Source organism: Triplophysa dalaica, chromosome 6, assembly GCF_015846415.1.
Source record: "Triplophysa dalaica isolate WHDGS20190420 chromosome 6, ASM1584641v1, whole genome shotgun sequence".
Classification (NCBI taxonomy): Eukaryota; Metazoa; Chordata; class Actinopteri; order Cypriniformes; family Nemacheilidae; genus Triplophysa; species Triplophysa dalaica.
This window is the reverse complement of record NC_079547.1, coordinates 13797133-13815110: the sequence shown is the minus strand read 5'-3', so window position 1 is coordinate 13815110 and position 17978 is coordinate 13797133. Positions and strand designations below refer to the sequence as shown.

General features: G+C 38.4%; 1 protein-coding gene across 1 annotated transcript; it reads left to right on the top strand.

Moving 5' to 3' along the window:
- Positions 1-164: 164 nt before the first annotated feature.
- smarcc2 (SWI/SNF related, matrix associated, actin dependent regulator of chromatin, subfamily c, member 2) lies at positions 165-17408 on the top strand. Its single transcript, XM_056750863.1, has 26 exons — positions 165-290; positions 1887-2006; positions 2125-2210; positions 3316-3397; positions 3546-3638; positions 4440-4509; positions 4662-4731; positions 4865-4940; positions 5147-5391; positions 5774-5898; positions 5989-6045; positions 6481-6518; positions 6774-6904; positions 7417-7488; positions 7576-7689; positions 7798-7951; positions 8086-8202; positions 8319-8381; positions 9138-9396; positions 12807-12968; positions 13045-13109; positions 13226-13346; positions 13471-13634; positions 13716-13850; positions 14680-14986; positions 15324-17408. Exons 1-26 carry the CDS (start codon positions 180-182, stop codon positions 15386-15388), a joined length of 3102 nt encoding a protein of 1033 aa, XP_056606841.1. The 5' UTR covers positions 165-179; the 3' UTR covers positions 15389-17408.
- The last annotated feature ends 570 nt before the right edge of the window (positions 17409-17978 follow it).

The following is a 17978-nucleotide window of genomic DNA, read 5'->3' as shown; positions in this document are numbered from 1 at the left end:
TTGACCGCCATTTTGGCTCTAGTTTTCCCAAACATAATACAAGCACAAGCTGACACATAGATCCAGAATGAAGAGGTTTCACATCACAGCCAACCAACTACTTCAATTCTTTCGATTTTCAAGCAACGCCAAATGAACACCAGGGGGCGATGAGTGGTCAAACTTTCGCGCAGACAAAGATGGCGGTACGGAAGAAAGACGGCGGCCCGAATGTAAAATATTTCGAAGCGTCTGATACCGTCTCGCAGTTCGACAATGTCCGGGTTTGGCTGGGCAAGAATTATAAAAAGGTACCATTCGTTTATTTGTAACCAGCATAAAGGCTCCTTTGGGTATTTGTGCAGAAAGGGCATGGGGCTTGAGGCGGGTTGGCAGAAAGGAGAGGTGAGGGCAGGAAAAGAGATGGAGAGAAATCCAGCTGTTTAAAAATCAGTCTGACGCGTCTCGAACAATAGAAGATGCTTGATGTGCGTCTTGAGAAAGCTCTTAAGAAACATCCAAGAATTGGAATTTTCTTCAATATCTGATACCGTTATGACGTCGTATTATAGCGTTTTACCGTTTGGTAGCTTTTTATGAATGGCCTTGGTGATCTGTTCTCTTTTATCAAGGGAAAGGCCACCTCACATAACGAGGCTGCGGCATTGGCAGCGCAAGTGCTCAAATCCAGATGTGCAGACCGATACGTCTCGCGCGCGTTGTATGTACACTAGCAATATGTTACTGAAGATGATCATTTCTCGAAGGATTTAGCAACATTTTAACATTCGAAATGCCTTCAGTAAATAATTTCACTGTTACGAGTGAAAGTCTAATTTCCCGCTAACACAACAGTGTACTACAGAAGTATAAATACATTTTTCATGGTATTTTATATTGATGATAAAATATAAATGTCATCCCCTGCCTGTGAAAAATCTCTTATTATGAAGCTCAAATAAAATCTACTTTTTAAGGGCTGTAAATGATCCGCAATTATGTGTAAATGCGTTGTTTTTTGTGTGTGTGTTTATTTACTCAAAATTGTAAGCGTTTATTAGCATTAGTTGATGTCTTTAAATGAGTTTGAGAATTAAAGTGTAGACACGAAAATGAACATGGTATAACTATAACGACTGTTTGTTTGTTTGATCTCTATTCTGGAAAAAGAAACACATTTTAAAGGTTTCCATTGCTAATATACTACAATAAGTAGATACAGCTGTTTATAATTAAAACCATTACAAAAATTCTTTAAACCTTATTCCAGTATTTGTGTCAAAACATCCTACCCATAGAACGCATTACACAACCAGAGACATACAAATTCCTGTTTTAGATAATTGTATCACTTAAAACTATTTTTTAAGCATTAAAATATCGTATGTAAAAGTTTTTCCAGTGATAATATTTTTTATGGAGAACATACTCTGCATTGGTTTAAAATGATGAAGGTTTGTCTTAAATCATAATAAAAACAACATATTTTTCTCAGGATATTAGATCTTAAATATTGCCCAAATAATAACGTTTCATTTAATAATGGTAAGATTTAAAACTCTTTGTATAGCAGCCAGTGATAATTTCCTTCAAAATATAATTGTCTTTTATATGAGTCAAAAGATGCAAATTGTGATAAAAGTAGCTGCTCTATGTTTATACTGTATGTATGTATGATCGACAATTTCTTGAAGAAAACCGACAGACAACTTGATAGAAAAGAAAGCATTTAGATTGTATTCGACAAGAGTCTGCATTTCTGTTTACTGGCCAAGCCAACTGGGTTAACATTTAATGTAGATCATAATAAGAAGGCTAAGTCTGCTTGACTACTCCTGCCTATATATACTTTATGTATGTCCCATTTAAGATGTCTTCATTACAATTTGATTTCGTTTTGTTTGCAGTATATTCAAGCAGAGCCTCCCACCAATAAATCTCTGTCGAGCCTGGTGGTTCAGCTACTTCAGTTTCAGGAGGAAGTGTTTGGCCGGCACGTCAGCAACCCACCCCTCACTAAACTACCGGTACTTACAAATAAAAACATTCTTTGATGAGTATGGAAAAATGTTATCCAAACAAAATACATAAATTGTCATCTTACCAAAGCACCATTGTACAAAAAGTATAATCTCTTAATCTTAGATGAAATGTTTTCTGGATTTCAAATCTGGAGGCTCTCTGTGTAATATTCTGGCTGCTGCCTACAAATTCAAGAGTGATCAAGGATGGTAATCTCTTCTTCCCTTTCTTTGTTTCTTTCACTACACATGTCTTCTCAAAGTATTCAGCCCCTCAGAATTGTCTGTTTTTCATTTATTCACCATCAGATTGTTCCTAACATGTATAAATTTCCTTGATCTGCTGAACACAGGAATATATTTGAAATAATGTCAGGAACCAAGCAGATCTCATCCCCCATTAACTGCCATAGTAGGGAAAATAAATACTATGGGAGTTAATGGGGGATGAGATCTGCTTGGTTACTGACATTCTTCCAAATATCTTCCTTGATGATGTTCATCAGAAAAAAGAACTTCACACAAGTCTGGAAAAATAGGAGGGTGTGTAAATGACCAAATTTTCTTTTTTGGATGAGCTATCCATTCAGCTTCTCTGACCATTTGCCTCTTTAAACTGTTTATAATTCATTGAATGCTTGATCGTAACAATGGCATGTTTTCCCTGTATATTTTTAGACACACCTTTTACCGATACACAGCATGTAATATTCTAAGCAGAAACTATATATTGCAACATAATGGGCTTTTTATTAATTTGTAACTAATATTACATCATGAATTATATTAATTAGATATAATGAGAGAATAAAACCGAATAGAAAACATTGAAAACAATCATTTGAATGAAAGAAAGGTCAGTCCTTCAGACAGGACAGAATTTTTTATATGTGGACAGAACAGTTTTACGAACATCTAAAATGAATACAGTATGTTCTCCCATGAGTGTTCCTAATGTGCCTTTATTAACTTCTGCCCCCAAAGATAACATGTAAATGTCAGATGGTATGGAGGAAGAGCTTGTGAATTTATTAGAGTTCTTTGACACTTGACACGCTGAGATGTCGTGAGTCGCCTTCATTGTGGTGTGAATAGGTCCATATGCTCATTTTACATGACTTTTTTCTTTCACTGTATCTGAACTTTCAGTCTGTGTATGAAACCTCCATTGTTAAAGTTCTTTAACATTTAAACACAAATTGTTATTTCTGCTAAATAATCATTATGGACTCTCTAATATATAACATTTTTACTTTTCGTGTGACATGTTTCACACGTCCTAACTGTAGTTGTGTTACACTCTGGTCTCTCTCAGGAGGAGATTTGACTTTCAGAACCCTTCAAGGATGGATCGCAATGTTGAAATGTTCATGACCATTGAAAAATCTCTGGTACAGGTGTGTACCAAATGCACAATTACAGACACAGCCACCCAGATGAATACTTTTAATAAGTCATTTACCCTCACCTTTGAATTTGTGAGTTTACTGTATTTATGAGTTATGAAACATTGAATGATGCCAGATGTGCTCTTTCCCTGTGTAGAATAACTGTTTGTCCCGCCCTGTGATTTACCTGAGTTCAGAGATAGAGGCCAAGCTACTGGGAAAACTAAAGGACATTATTAAACGACATCAGGTATTTCCACAACATGAAAACAAACTGATGCTTTAAATAATAACAGCGATTGGTTCTTGGTGCAAATTGCATTTGATCTTGGTTGCACAACATATGTGAGCCTGGACAGCAAAACCAGCCTTAAGTAGTGCAGGAACATTTTTAGTAATCGCCATAAATACAAGGAATGGTTAAAAATTACAGGTTTTTCTTTTATGCCCAATATCATTAGGATATTAAGGAATGATTATGTTTCATGGAGATATTTTATAAATTTCCTACAGTAAATGTATAAAACTTTATTTTTGTGAGTGGATGGCCTGCTACAGTGCTTCTGATTAAGAACTTCAAAGGCAATTTTCTCAATTATTTGCTCCCTCAGATTCCAGCTTTCTAAATATTTGTTGTTCGGCTATATATATTGTTCTATCCTTACAAACCATATATCAATGTAAAGCTGTTTTCTTCACCTTTAGATGATATAAAAAACGTACCCTTAAGACTGGTTTTGTCGGCCAGGGTCACATATGTCAAATATTTACTAAATTAAATTTAAGCTGATGTAATTGATGCAATTGAAGGAAACATAGAAACATGTAGGAAACATAGCTGACCAAATTAAAAGAATGTTGGAATAATCACAACTTTACACTTGGAGTTGAATTCGCCATAGATATTTTTTGACAAAATCATTGCAGGGCATCGCAAAAAAAATATTCAGTATATCGCCTCCCCCCTACATAAAATACTATTTAGTCTCTTAGTGAAAAAGGCTTTTAAGATATTAACTAGTATGATAAGATTTGTGCATTGTGTGTGTAGGGGTCTGTGACTGAGGATAAACTGTCCAGTTCTCATGTAGTGGTGCCTATTCCTGCTAGTCTGGAGGATGGTATGTTCTGTTGTTGAGTATTGATTGCACTGAACAAGAGTATTGACACATTCACACTATTGTTAAGTAAATATACAATAGTTTCTTTCTCAAATAGAAAATGGGATTTAGTAGTTTAGTCATGTTGTTATTGGTTTGTGATTATTTTTCAGAGGAGTGGGTCCGTCCTGTTATGAAAAGAGACAAACAGATGCTGCTGCACTGGGGTTACTGGCCAGACAGGTGAGCGCACACACACATACACACACACACACACAAAAACCTTTGTGCATTTTTACATTTTCAAAAATTACCAAATAATAACTATTCATTCTGGGGACTGCTGGCCACTTAATGTACTGCGTTTATGATGCAGTTATGACACATGGATCTCAGCCAATGAGGTGGAAGCTGCAGTGGAGGATCCGCCCACAGCTGAAAAACCCAGGAAGGTTAGGAACCCCCCTCCCTCACCTCTCTCCATCTGTCTCTTGTTCTTTACCTCTCTTTTGCTTTGTCTCTTTTGTTTGTCACGCACATGCTCCCTCATTCTTTATCATGTTTATGGACGACATCACCGCTCTACATGGTTTTGTTACATAGTTAACAGAAATTCGTAGTTCATGTCCTGATTGTAAGTACCTGCATGTGTTTGTAGGTTCATGCGAAGTGGATTCTCGACTTGGATCAGTTTAACGAGTGGATGAACGAGGAAGACTATGAGGTGGGAGAGGGGGGGCCGAGGAGAAAGAGGATTTCAGCGAAAACCCTCACGGACGAAGTGAGCGCACCAGATGAAAGGAGGGACAAAAAACCCAGCAGTGCCAAAAAGAGGAAACGCTCCCCCTCTCCATCACCAACACCTCCACCACAGGAGAGCAAGAAGAAAAACACTAAAAAAGGGTATTTCTATTACTGTCATTAATATTGAAATCAGGATTTTTGGTATTTTCAGAAAATGGTGTCATTTGTGGAGGAACATTTTTTGTAAAAGAAAACCCAATAATAATGATAAAATAACAATAAAAAAATTAAATATAAAATAACATGAAATAAAAGTTCATGTTTTATTTGAATTTATTTTGCATTGCGTATTAAACAGACTTTTAAACAATGGGAAAATGTTAAGTATTATGATCATTCTTTCAGTAGTAAATGATAGGAACTCTCATGCTGCACAAATAGCTAAAATTGATCCTCATATTTAATAAGTAACCTGGTAACAGATGCTGTTCATGCTGAAATTCTCTGTTTTTTACTGACCTTGTTTGTTTTTGTGTTCCAGGCCCACTACTCCCTACACTAAATCCAAACGAGGGCAAAGAGAGGAAGAACAGGAAGATCTGACAAAAGATCTAGATGAACCTTCACCTGTACCTGCAGTGGAGGAAGCCACACTACCTAAAACAGGTGCGTTCACGCACACCTGACATTTCTTTATTGAACAATGTAGCCTAGATTGTGTGTAATTGTGATATTTGTATGTGCATGTGTGTGTAGTGACTAAGAAGGACTCGGATTCAACTCCAGTGAAAGGAGGAACTATGACAGACTTGGGTATGTATCCGTGGGTTAGTTTGTGTCTCACACTCCTGACACTCAGACTAAATTTAGAGGTAAAGTTGGTTTATTCTGTGCTGCCTACCATCGGCACCAAGTGGAGTTGCAAAAGTAATGTTTTTGCTAAATCAGTTCTAGATTATAGGTAGCCCCTCCCCCAAAATTACAGCATTGGTTGAGCCAGAAATTCAACCTTTGCAATGTGATGAAACCAAGTTTTCGCTTAAGTCAACTAGTGTGTGCATGCAGTATGAGTTATGTCATTTTTGTCATCAGCAGGCCTGAGCAGGGTACTTAAGCTATGTTTGCATGCATAACCAATGGGACACTTACACTTTGTTTGCAACACTTTTTATCTCTGAATTGTGAACCCAAAAATGTGGATTAGCTCAAGCTAATTTCATTTTTCTTTTCTTTTGCATTCCTACCCAGATGAGCAAGAGGATGAATCAATGGAAACAGTAGGAAAGGTATGGGTGCTATTTAAAAAAAAAAGTTCACCTTTGTGTATCTTTTTGTTTAGGGGTCTGAAAGTTTAAAATCAATAGTAAGTAGTAAAGATGCTGCTTATTTGCTGATCTAGTTTTATAAACAATATTATAAAAGGATTAGTTTCCCTTAAAAAAAATCTTCTTCAGAGTGAGTAAATTATGTCATTTTGAGTGAACTATTGCCTGAACAACAATTTGAGTGAGAGGTTGCACAATCTGTGTTTGTGTTATTAGGAGGAAGAAGAGGGTTCCCCCAGTGTGAAAGGAGAACCGGTGAAGGGTTCGGACCTCCATGAGGATAATGTCACTGAACAGACCCATCACATTATTATTCCCAGCTATGCTGCTTGGTTTGATTATAACAGGTAGTGTAACTACACACTGCTCTCTTTGTGTCCTATTATAGATTAGATATATGTGACCACTATGGCATATTTTGGGGTATTGTTTAAAGATTGAATGTCATTAACTTGACAAACTTTGTCAAATCTTACATAAAAAGATTTTTTATATAAAAACTCTTTAGTTGAAGACTATAGACTAGTTAAAGCCCACGCTAGGATTCATAGCTAATGCAAAAGGGATAGATCACTCAAACATTTTTTTTTTCATTATTTACTTTCGTGTTATTTCAAACCTGTATGGCTGTCTTTTATTTCTGCTGAACACAAGACAAGTTATTTTGATGTTGGTAACCAAACAACATAGCTTCCATTGATTTCCTCTGCATTGACATAAACCGCTGAGATATAATGTATAGTAGAAAGAGTCATATACAGGTATTGAATGTTATGACGGAAAATTTATGATAATAGATTTGTTTTTTGGGTGAAGGGTCCCTTTAAATGTCATATTTCTAAGAATATCTCTTTTACAGTGTTCATGCTATAGAGCGCAGAGCACTGCCTGAGTTTTTTAATGGGAAGAACAAGTCCAAGACTCCTGAAATGTAAGTACACCATCTCTGTTGGTAAACATACACAAACTTCATCCTTCACTCACCCGGTCTATCTCTTCACTCTTTGCTGCGTTACAGTTATCTGGCTTACCGTAACTTCATGATTGACACGTATCGACTGAACCCGCAGGAGTATTTGACATCCACAGCTTGCCGTAGGAACCTGGCTGGAGATGTCTGTGCCATTATGAGGTCTGGAGAGAGAATTACTGACATGTTATTTTGTGGATACCGTATTTACAGTATGTTTTTGTTGCGTTTTGATGCACTCTGACTGTGACAACATGTTTCTGTGAACAGGGTTCATGCATTTTTGGAACAGTGGGGATTGATTAACTATCAGGTGGATTCAGAGAGCCGACCGACTCCTATGGGACCTCCACCCACCTCACACTTTCATGTGCTTGCAGACACTCCATCGAGTCTGGTACCACTACAACCTAAAACGTCTCAGGTAGGCAACTTACCAAGTTTAATGCACACTTACCACAGTGAAACACACTGATGCCAGTGCAATTCAAAAGAAAAACACTTTATTATGGACTTGACCGTTGGTCTAAACTATCATTTTTTCTTTGCTTCCTCTAGACTTCGACCTCACAGCAGATGCTCTCATTTCCAGACAAAGTGAAGGACAAACCGGCCGACCTGCAGAACTTTGGACTCAGAACAGATATGTACAGCAAGAAGTCCGGCCCGACTAAAGTAAGAGCCACCTGTCTGCAAGATTAATTAACCAAGAATATGAAGTTTATGGATGGTTTTAGGAGAGTTGAGCTGTTTGATAGAGAGATTGAGGATCTTTCTATATCACTCCACAGAATAAAAATGCTGCCAGTGCCACTCGGGAGTGGACGGACCAGGAAACACTACTACTCCTGGAGGTACGGTATATACGTACAGCTGAACAGTATTATACATGCTTCTACTTCACTTTTTTTTTATTTAATGGGCATTTTCAGCATTATGGATGTGACATTTTCAGTCAAACTTGAAATATAAATTCTCAGAGAATGTATTCATAATCAGTTTATTGAATCATCTGTTGATATTTCACTAAACCCGTGATGGGAAGAGTCCAGATATCAGAAAAGTTTTACCATTTTAAAAAGAGACAACATACTTTGTTGGATTTCAGTGAATTAAAATTTACGAATAGAGAAGGGATGGATAAGGGGAAATTATGATGGAAAATTACAAAGCTTTGAGACTTCACACAGGTATTTAAAACCCCAAATATTAAAATCTGACCTATCAGCATGGTGATACCTTTGGTAAAATCTTGTTTTTTTTTTAGCTTAAGTTTGACATTTGCATGGAATTTCCCTAATACAAAATATTTGATTAGCTGTTATATGATCAGTATCATATTGCTAATGCATAAAGTGACAAGTGGGATTTAAACTTTTTCTTTTTTTGCTTTAATACCATCATTGCATAAACTTGCAAAACCTGATGATCCTTGTTACCTCAGAATAATTTGACATATTTTTAAAGAATATATTAGGAAGAAAATGTGACATTTAATGTGTTTTTCTTTCCACCTCATAACATTTTGATGTTTAAATTGTATTTCTAGATTTCAACCAGATTTTCAGTGTCCTGCTCTTCAACACTCACACAATTGTTTTCCTCTTTAGGGTCTCGAGATGTACAAGGACGACTGGAATAAAGTATCAGAGCATGTAGGCAGCCGAACGCAGGATGAGTGCATCCTCCACTTTTTACGTCTACCCATTGAAGACCCCTACCTGGAGGATAGCTCCTCCTCCGTGGGCCCGCTTGCCCATCAACCAATCCCCTTCAGTCAAGCCGGTAACCCTGTCATGAGCACTGTGGCGTTCCTGGCCTCTGTGGTTGACCCTCGTGTGGCATCCGCCGCAGCTAAATCTGCACTTGGTAAGAAATTACACTATTCATGTCTGTGCCGATAGCCCTCTGGCTAGTGCTCCGTACCGTGCCAGTGCACCGATCCGAGTTCGATTCCTGTCTCAAGCATCATTTCCCAGTCCCTCTCAGGTCTTTATATTCAAACCTTTTCCTGTCTGCTCTCCCACTCCAATGGTATTAAAGTCAAAAAAATAATATTCATAATTTACATAAAAATATCATTTTTGTCATCTATTTAACCCATATGACTTTCGACTTAAAGAGGTCATATGGCGCGAATACATGTTATTTGTGTCTTTGGTGAGTTATACTGTAAGTTGCATGTATTAGACATGTAAAATTTCAAAATTCGAAGTGTCTGTCACGAGTGCTGACAGAACCCAAGGGCTGGCAATAACTAAAAACCCACAATGGGGAAAAACACAACTAACAAAACAAGAGTCAAAACAAAAACTTCCACTAGGGGAATAAAACAAGGTTCCAGGTAAATAATAAATTAAACACACGAAGGTAACACAGGAACAAGGTAATCCAAATAGTTTAAAAAGGTTAGCACATTGAATGGGTATGGGAAGGAATGAACCAACATGTGGCAAGGGAAACACTAAATAGGGGAACATAAACGATGGGAGATTGGACGGGGACGGAGACGGGCAGGTCACGAGGAAAACACTAATTGGGGAACTGGGGAGACAGGTGAGAGGGATGAAACACTAATGGGAAGTAGATGGAGAAACAAGGGGGCGGGGCTAGATGGTGTGACACCGGAGAGAGAGCATCGCATTACAAAACCAAAACAATGCCATGCCCTTTCTCCACATTAAACACATGGGTATGTGGACCATGACTATTTCGGTAAAAAGCGAATGCTCACCCAGACCTGCCTGAAACACCACTTTTAACCACACCCCCACAAATCTTGACAAAGACCGCCAAAATGTCCGCAAGTAAGGTTGGCGTACCTGTCAGCACAATTGCTTTGGAGCCTGAGGTTCCAAATATGGTAAGAGGCGTTACATTTCTGTCACACACTTGCAGTATTCAACCAATCATTATACACTGGTTAACTGTCCAATCATAGCACACCTCGCTTTTCAGAGCGATGAGATTTGTAAAGAAGTCTGCGTGTTTCAGAGAGGCGGGAAAAGAGAAGATACAAACATGCATGGTATGTGGAAAATACAGCGTTTTTTAACCTTAAATCTAAAACAAACGATCGTATGATCGTACATGATGTTCACAGTAAATTTTCTGTAAAGAATATATGGACAAACATGTCAATAGGTCAAATGAAAGAACAGAGTCTCAGCTTTCAAACAAAAGAAACCGTATTCTTCTATCTTCATATGTTCGTTTTTTTTCACTCCGTAGATGTGGGTAGGTTTCTTTAAAAATGCATCATTTTGATTAAACAGCTGAGATAATTAAAGATTTTTGTCAAAGATTCCACCCAGATTCCACTCATTAAAAACCGCTAAAACATATACGTTCTAGGTTCTGGGATTCTGTTCTTTTTCCCAGTGGTGTGTAATAGCGCCACCTGCTGTAAAACAGGACAAACACTGATTGCCATAATAAATCGTCTTTGGCAGGGAACCGTTTTTTTTTAAATGACGAGATAACTCGTCGGTGAAAGAGTTAACAATAAAATTGATCTATTATATAATGACCGATCATCCTCTTTAAGTTGAAAGAAAAAGTATGTGAACCCTTTGGGCTTACTTGGATTTCTTCATAAATTGGTCATAAAATGTGTTCTGATCTTCATCTAAGTCACAACAATAGAGAAACACAGTCTGCTTAAACTAATACCGCACAAACATTATACGTTTTCATGTTTTTATTGAACACAACATGTAAACATTCATAGTGCAGGGTGGAAAAAGTATGTGAACCTTTGGGTTTAATAACTGGTTGAACCTCCTTTGGCAGCAATAACCTCAACCAAACGTTTCCTATAGTTGCAGATCAGACCTGCACAACGGTCAGGAGGAATTTTGGACCATACCTCTTCACAAAAGTGTTTCAGTTCAGCAATATTCTTGGGATGTCTGGTGTGAATCACTCTCTTGAGGTCATGCCACAGCATCTCAATCGGGTTGAGGTCAGGACTCTGACTGGGCCACTCCAGAAGGCGTATTTTCTTCTGTTGAAGCCATTCTGTTGTTGATTTACTTCTATGCTTTGGGTCGTTGTCCTGTTGCATCGTCCATCCTCTGTTAAGCTTCAGTTGGCGGACAGATGGTCTTAAGTTTTCCTGCAAAATGTCTTGATAAACTTTGGAATTCATTTTTCCATCGATGACAGTAATCCGTCCAGGGCCTGAGGCAGCAAAGCAGCCCCAAACCATGATGCCCCCTCCACCATATTTCACAGTTGGGATGAGGTTTTGATGTTGGTGTGCTGTGCCTTTTGTTCTCCACACATAGCGTTGTGCGTTCTTTCCAAACAACTCAATTTAGGTTTCATCTGTCCACAGAATGTTTTGCCAGTAGTGCTGTGGAACATCCATGTGCTCCTTTGCAAGCTTCAAACGTGCTTCAATGTTTTTTGGACAGCAGTGGCTTCCTCCGTGGTCTCCTCCCATGAAGTCCATTCTTGTTTAATCTTTTCCTTATTGTAGATTTGTCAACAAAAATGTTAGCATGTGCCAGAGATTTCTGTAAGTGTTTAGCTGACACTCTAGGATTCTTCTTCACCTCATTGAGCATTCTGCGCTGTGCTCTTGCAGTCATCTTTACAGGACGACCACGCCTAGGGAGTGTAGCAACAGTGCTGAACTTTCTCCATTTGTAGACAATCTGTCTTACCGTGGACACATGGACATCAAGGCTTTTAGATATACTTTTGTAGCCCTTTCCAGCTTTATGTAAGTCAACAATTCTTGATCGTAGGTCTTCTGAGAGCTCTTTTGTGCGAGGCATGGTTCACATCAGACAACGCTTCTTCAGAACAGCAAACTCAAAACTGGTGTGTGTTTTTTATTGGACAGGCCAGCTTTAATCAACACATCCAATCTCATCACATTGATTGGACCCAAGGTTGGCTGACTCCTGGCTCCAATTAGCTCTTGGAGAAGTCATTAGCCTAGGGTTTCACATACTTTTTCCACCCTGCACTATGAATGTTTACATGTTGTGTTCAATAAAAACATGAAAACGTATAATGTTTGTGCGGTATTAGTTTAAACAGACTGTGTTTCTCTATTGTAGTGACTTAGATGAAGATCAGAACACATTTTATGACCAATTTATGAAGAAATCCAAGTAAGCCCAAAGGGTTCACATACTTTTTCTTTTAACTGTATATACTATATACTAGTTAGTAAGCGTGTATCAACAAAATGTTCCCATCTCTCTTCATTTCTGTAGCAGTTGTGTCTGCAGATACTGTGAACATGATGTTCTTCTCTTTTTCAGAGGAGTTCTCTCGCATGAAAGAGGAGGTGCCGGCTGCGTTGGTAGAGGCTCATGTGCGTCGGGTGGAGGATGCGGCTCGAAACAGCGGCAGATCAGACCCTCTCTTCGGCCTGGAGGGTAGTGGCATCGCTGGCACGGGTCTTGAGGATGCTGACAAACCCGGTAACATACCAAAATGCTTACTTTCATGAACACAGTCTAGTGAGAAAGAAACTAACTGTGTATGTTTGTTTTTAAGCTGAGGAGAACAGCGAGGAGACCAAGACCAGTGACGTCCAATCCAACCAGGATAAGAGGGACAAGGTAACTTTAAAGATAACTTCAAATCAAGAATTTCAGCTTGAAATAATAGACTAAAGAGGGATTTCTGACATATCCCTAACATCATGTGTGTTTTTCCCGCTATCATGAAATTTTAGGAGAGCAAAGATGGAGTCAGTGAGGAGGAGGAGAAACAAGGGGAGAACGGAAAGAAAGAGGAAGAGAGAGCAAGAGAAGCGGAGACAGAGAGAGAAACAGAGAAGACGGATACAGAAATGGGTGTGTATATGAAGCACTGAGACTCAACTTCCTACAAATATACCAAATGACTTGTTTTTAGAGATTGCAGTATGTGTGTTGTTTAATAAACAGTTGAGGAGGTTGCACGATTAATCTTTTTTAGCGGATGGCGAGAAGGAGAAAGAACAGAAAGAAGGAACAGAGGAGGGTCCGAGGGACAGAGAGAGCGAGGGAGAGAAGAAAGCCAAGGTGGAGAGGGATGTAGGAGAAGGAAACCTGGCCACCGCTGCCGCTTCTGCACTCGCTGCTGCTGCCGTGAAAGCCAAAGTGAGAGAGCGAGTGACATCACAGTGGGCAAACAAAGATACTACAGATGAAATGCTGAACACGGTTTTGATTTCTTTTCAGCACTTGGCTGCAGTGGAGGAGAGAAAGATCAAGTCTCTGGTGGCTCTGCTGGTGGAGACCCAGATGAAGAAACTGGAGATCAAACTTAGACATTTTGAGGAGTTAGAGACCATCATGGACAGAGAGAGAGAAGCGGTAAGGCATGATGGCTAATATAGTTTGGTTACCCAGTCGAGTGCTTACATATAGTAGCCTTAAGGGCTCAGCATACTACATTCGAAATCGAAAAAACAACCGTCTGTGAACTGATGACGAACAAAATCTGGTCCAAACAACAATTCGTTTCACTAGTTCGCCGCAGTGAAATATACAGAACTCTCCAGGAAAGTTTGTGTTGGCCCTTGAGGCACCATTGGTCCATGGCCATTACGGAATAGGTGGGTGTGTTATGTAGCACCACCCAGTCTGTGGGAAATAACGCGTCATTTTATTTAGGTGAGTTGAGGTCAGATAAGGTCTACATAAAAAAACGATAACATTTGAGCAGCATGAATGCTTTTGAATGTCGTGTTGCAAAGATCGTACCGATGTACCCACACACCTCTACGATCACTCTCGCAATGTGCTCAGAGGATCTTGCAGAAGCAAAGGGGTGTTGGAATGTTCGAAAACATTATGGCGCCTCACAACGTTTTCGAGCTTCATTTTACCCCAAAACGCAGAACGAAAGCGCAATTCGCCCGGACTATGCCGAGCCCTTAAAGGTTAGATGTTTTGTAGATCTATACCATAGATTATTCACTCTATAATGCCTTTTGAAACATATATGCTTGTTTGATTTGATTTCACTCATGGAACATGTGAAGCAAACGAAATGAAAGTGAACTAAGCAAAAATTAATCTCCAAAAATGAGTTTTGTTCAAAAAATGTCTTCAGATTAGTCAGACTAAAACTCAAATTCTTATTTATCCAAATCTTCGTACTGTTTAACCAGATATGCTTATGCATATATTTTGTTTGTAGTTGGAGTATCAGAGGCAGCAGCTTCTTGCTGATCGTCAGTCCTTTCATATGGAGCAGTTGAAGTACGCGGAGATGCGAGCCCGACAGCAGCACTTCCAGCAGATCCAACACCAGCATCACAGTAACCAGCCTGGCAGTCAGCCAGTGGCTCCATCTGTAGTGGGTCCATCTGCATCCCACCAGCCTGTCCCCAACGCCTCTGCCCCAACCCCAACACTGAGCTCCGCCAATGCCCACAATGATGCTCCGCCTCCACCGGCCTCCCACAGCTCCCCTCCCACCAATGCACAGGCCGGAGGAGCACATGGTAATGACAAACACACCATAAAGGCTTAATGGAACAAATTTACAATTGGTAACTGAAGGTCAGATTTGTATTTTCAGTCATATTTATGCATTGACCTGGACTCTTATTGGTAGATAAATATATAATCAAGTAATTTTGGGAGAACTATCTGCTGAAACTTCATAGAATTCCATAAGGCTGTTAATTGACTTGTAATAGGATATATATTACATTTGATCATTAACACAGTCATATTGAGTTTGTGATCAACACCTCATCACACATTCTCGTTGCTTTCAAAAATATGTACATTTATTTTGTTTTAATTTTCCCTCTGTTTAAATTTTCTTTCCTTTAGATTCCAGCACTCAACTACCCGGAGATTCTCTCTATCCAAATGCCCCCGTGGCCCCAACACAGTAAAGAGAGAGTGTCAACTATTAAAAGGAGATGAGATAGAAAACATGCGAGTGAGATAATGGAAGCGATGTCTTCTTAGTTTTTGTCACTTTCATCATTTTTGGGAGAAAATTATAAACGTGAATTTTGCCAGCATCTTGAACTTGACAGGATTTGGAAAAAAAAAATGCTAAAGCTAAACCCAAACCCAGATAAGCTTAAAACTGTCAAAAAAAGAATAAAAAAGGAAAGACGACCTTTGGTTTGGACATCAGGAAAAGTTCCAGTTAACAGCCAACAAAAGCACTCCTGACCCTCAAACAGCCTGCATTCAAGTACCATAAACAAAGTTCAGCCCTAAAAAGGCTATACATGTCAATTTCCAATAAGGTCATCAGACCTTCAGCCAAACTACAGGATCCAGGAACCTGTACCAGGATCCAGCAAAGGGTACCTGTGATCCTCAGCACCTTGATGTAGGTACTTTAGACTCAAACGAAAAAGAGAATGAGAAATTGCACTTTTCGAATGTTTCTCTAATCTTATTGGAGGGTTGAAGCATCAAGTCAAATTAGCCTTGACTTAATGGTTTGTTTTATCAGTGTTCTTTTATCACTAAATCTTTGTATTTGTTTTCATAGAAGCACTCGATTTGGAAAGTCCGAAGAGAAACTTGACTTTGTAATTGTTACTTTGTACGTGTGCGTGTGAATGTCGGTTTTTCTCATGGGAAAATGTGAAAGCTTCAGTGGTTTGGCCTGTTTTTGTACGTACAACTAGATTTTAGCATGAGGAAAAGAGAAGGAGTTAGTATTAAATCTATTTACTTTGTATGATGAGTCTTTGACAGCGTACTGTAAACCATGTCATCAATAATTGATGTTTGCATGTTATTTTTTGGGTATGGGTGCAGTTTGGATGCACAAAATATCATATAGTGTTGCTTTACATTTTGAACAGGTGAAGGTAGTGTTGTTCTCCATCTCATTGCTGTGCTTATGAGAATACTTCATTATGGGAGCGTATGATTATCCGATGGTACTGCTTACCAGGACAGCAGTAGCTTGGATAGGTGTGTCATTTTTAAAAAAAGAAAAAATGTCAAATAATTCACTTCAATATGGTTCTTTATTTTTTCAGGACGCATATCTCATTTTTCAGTATACAGTGTCCATTCTTTAATTCCATTGTTGTTTGAGTGTTTTAGTATCAGGCCAAACCCAGAGAATGAAGGAAAATCTTTTTTTTTTATAAGTTGCAACTACCTGATCAGTACTAAGAAGGGAGTTTAAAGTTACATTTGAGGCTGTGGTTAATGTGTCTCATGTCTCCATATTGTAACCGTCCTATTTTTGTATTTTTATATATTTCTTTACACTATTATGAATGCTGTTATCATATTATACATGTTTGTTTTCTCTTTCTGATTGTGGACGTTCTGATACGTTGATGTGAAAGTCAGCCGAGGCTGGACTTGTGCGCGTGCGTGTGCATGCCCTCTATAGTTTTCCACACATTCTTTGTATGCCTTTTGTTTATCCAGACTACAAATAATAGTAGTAATGGGTTTAAAAAAGTGAAGAAATCACGAAGCAAATATCAAAATTAACACTTACACTCCTGCTGTAATATTACCTGCTGTTTACATCATCACACATGTGAATGCACAAATATGCAGTAGTCCAACATGCAGTATTACTGACAGAAGATTCACATCAACCTCACAGATTTGCACGCATTATAACTAGTGTTGAAAATCCAACCAATCTGCTTAGCTCTACGGTCTGTCTTTTACATTGTAGCGGTATAGTAGCTGTCGTTTTTTATATTTTACATTTTGTTAATACTTTTTTTTTATTGGTGACTTTAGTCACTGGTAACCATTGTGTTAAAATGTGTGTGAATGTTAGACGACATTCGGTTCGTCGTTTGTGGAATTGTAGCAGGGGCAGACTGGCACCTGTTTACCTGTTTGACTAAGAATGGTTAAATTTTGGTTTAAAAAACACTGAAGGTTCTGCGCAATAAAAGACAATGTCAGTGATTCAAGATTTTTCTCAAGTGTTTTTAGAATATAAACTCATTTTCTTCAAACATATTAAGAGAATTGTATATAGAACACACATTAGACTATTGTAGAACTTTTATATCTTTTGATTACCTTTTTTATGGAGAACTATCCCTTTAAGGATCAATGTACAAGATGTAGAAGATCATTATCTACCCACTAGTTGGCAGTATATACACATTAAAGGTATAGTTAACCCCCCCAAAAAATTGTCATCATTTCTCACCTTCAAATTGTTCAAAATCTGTAAAAATGTATTTGTTCTGATGAACACAGAGAGAGATTTATAAGAATGCTTATAACCAAACAGTTCTTGAACCCCATTAACTACCATAGTAGGGAAAATTACATTATATTTTTTTCTGTAAAACACAAAATATATTTTGAAGAATGTAGGACGAAAACAGTTCTGCGAAACTTTGTAATTGTAATTATTCCTAGTCAATGGGGTCCAAGAACTGTTTTGGTTATAAGCATTTGTGCAAATATCTTTCTCTGTGTTCAACCAAACGACATTTATACAAAGTTTTGAACAACTTGAGAGTG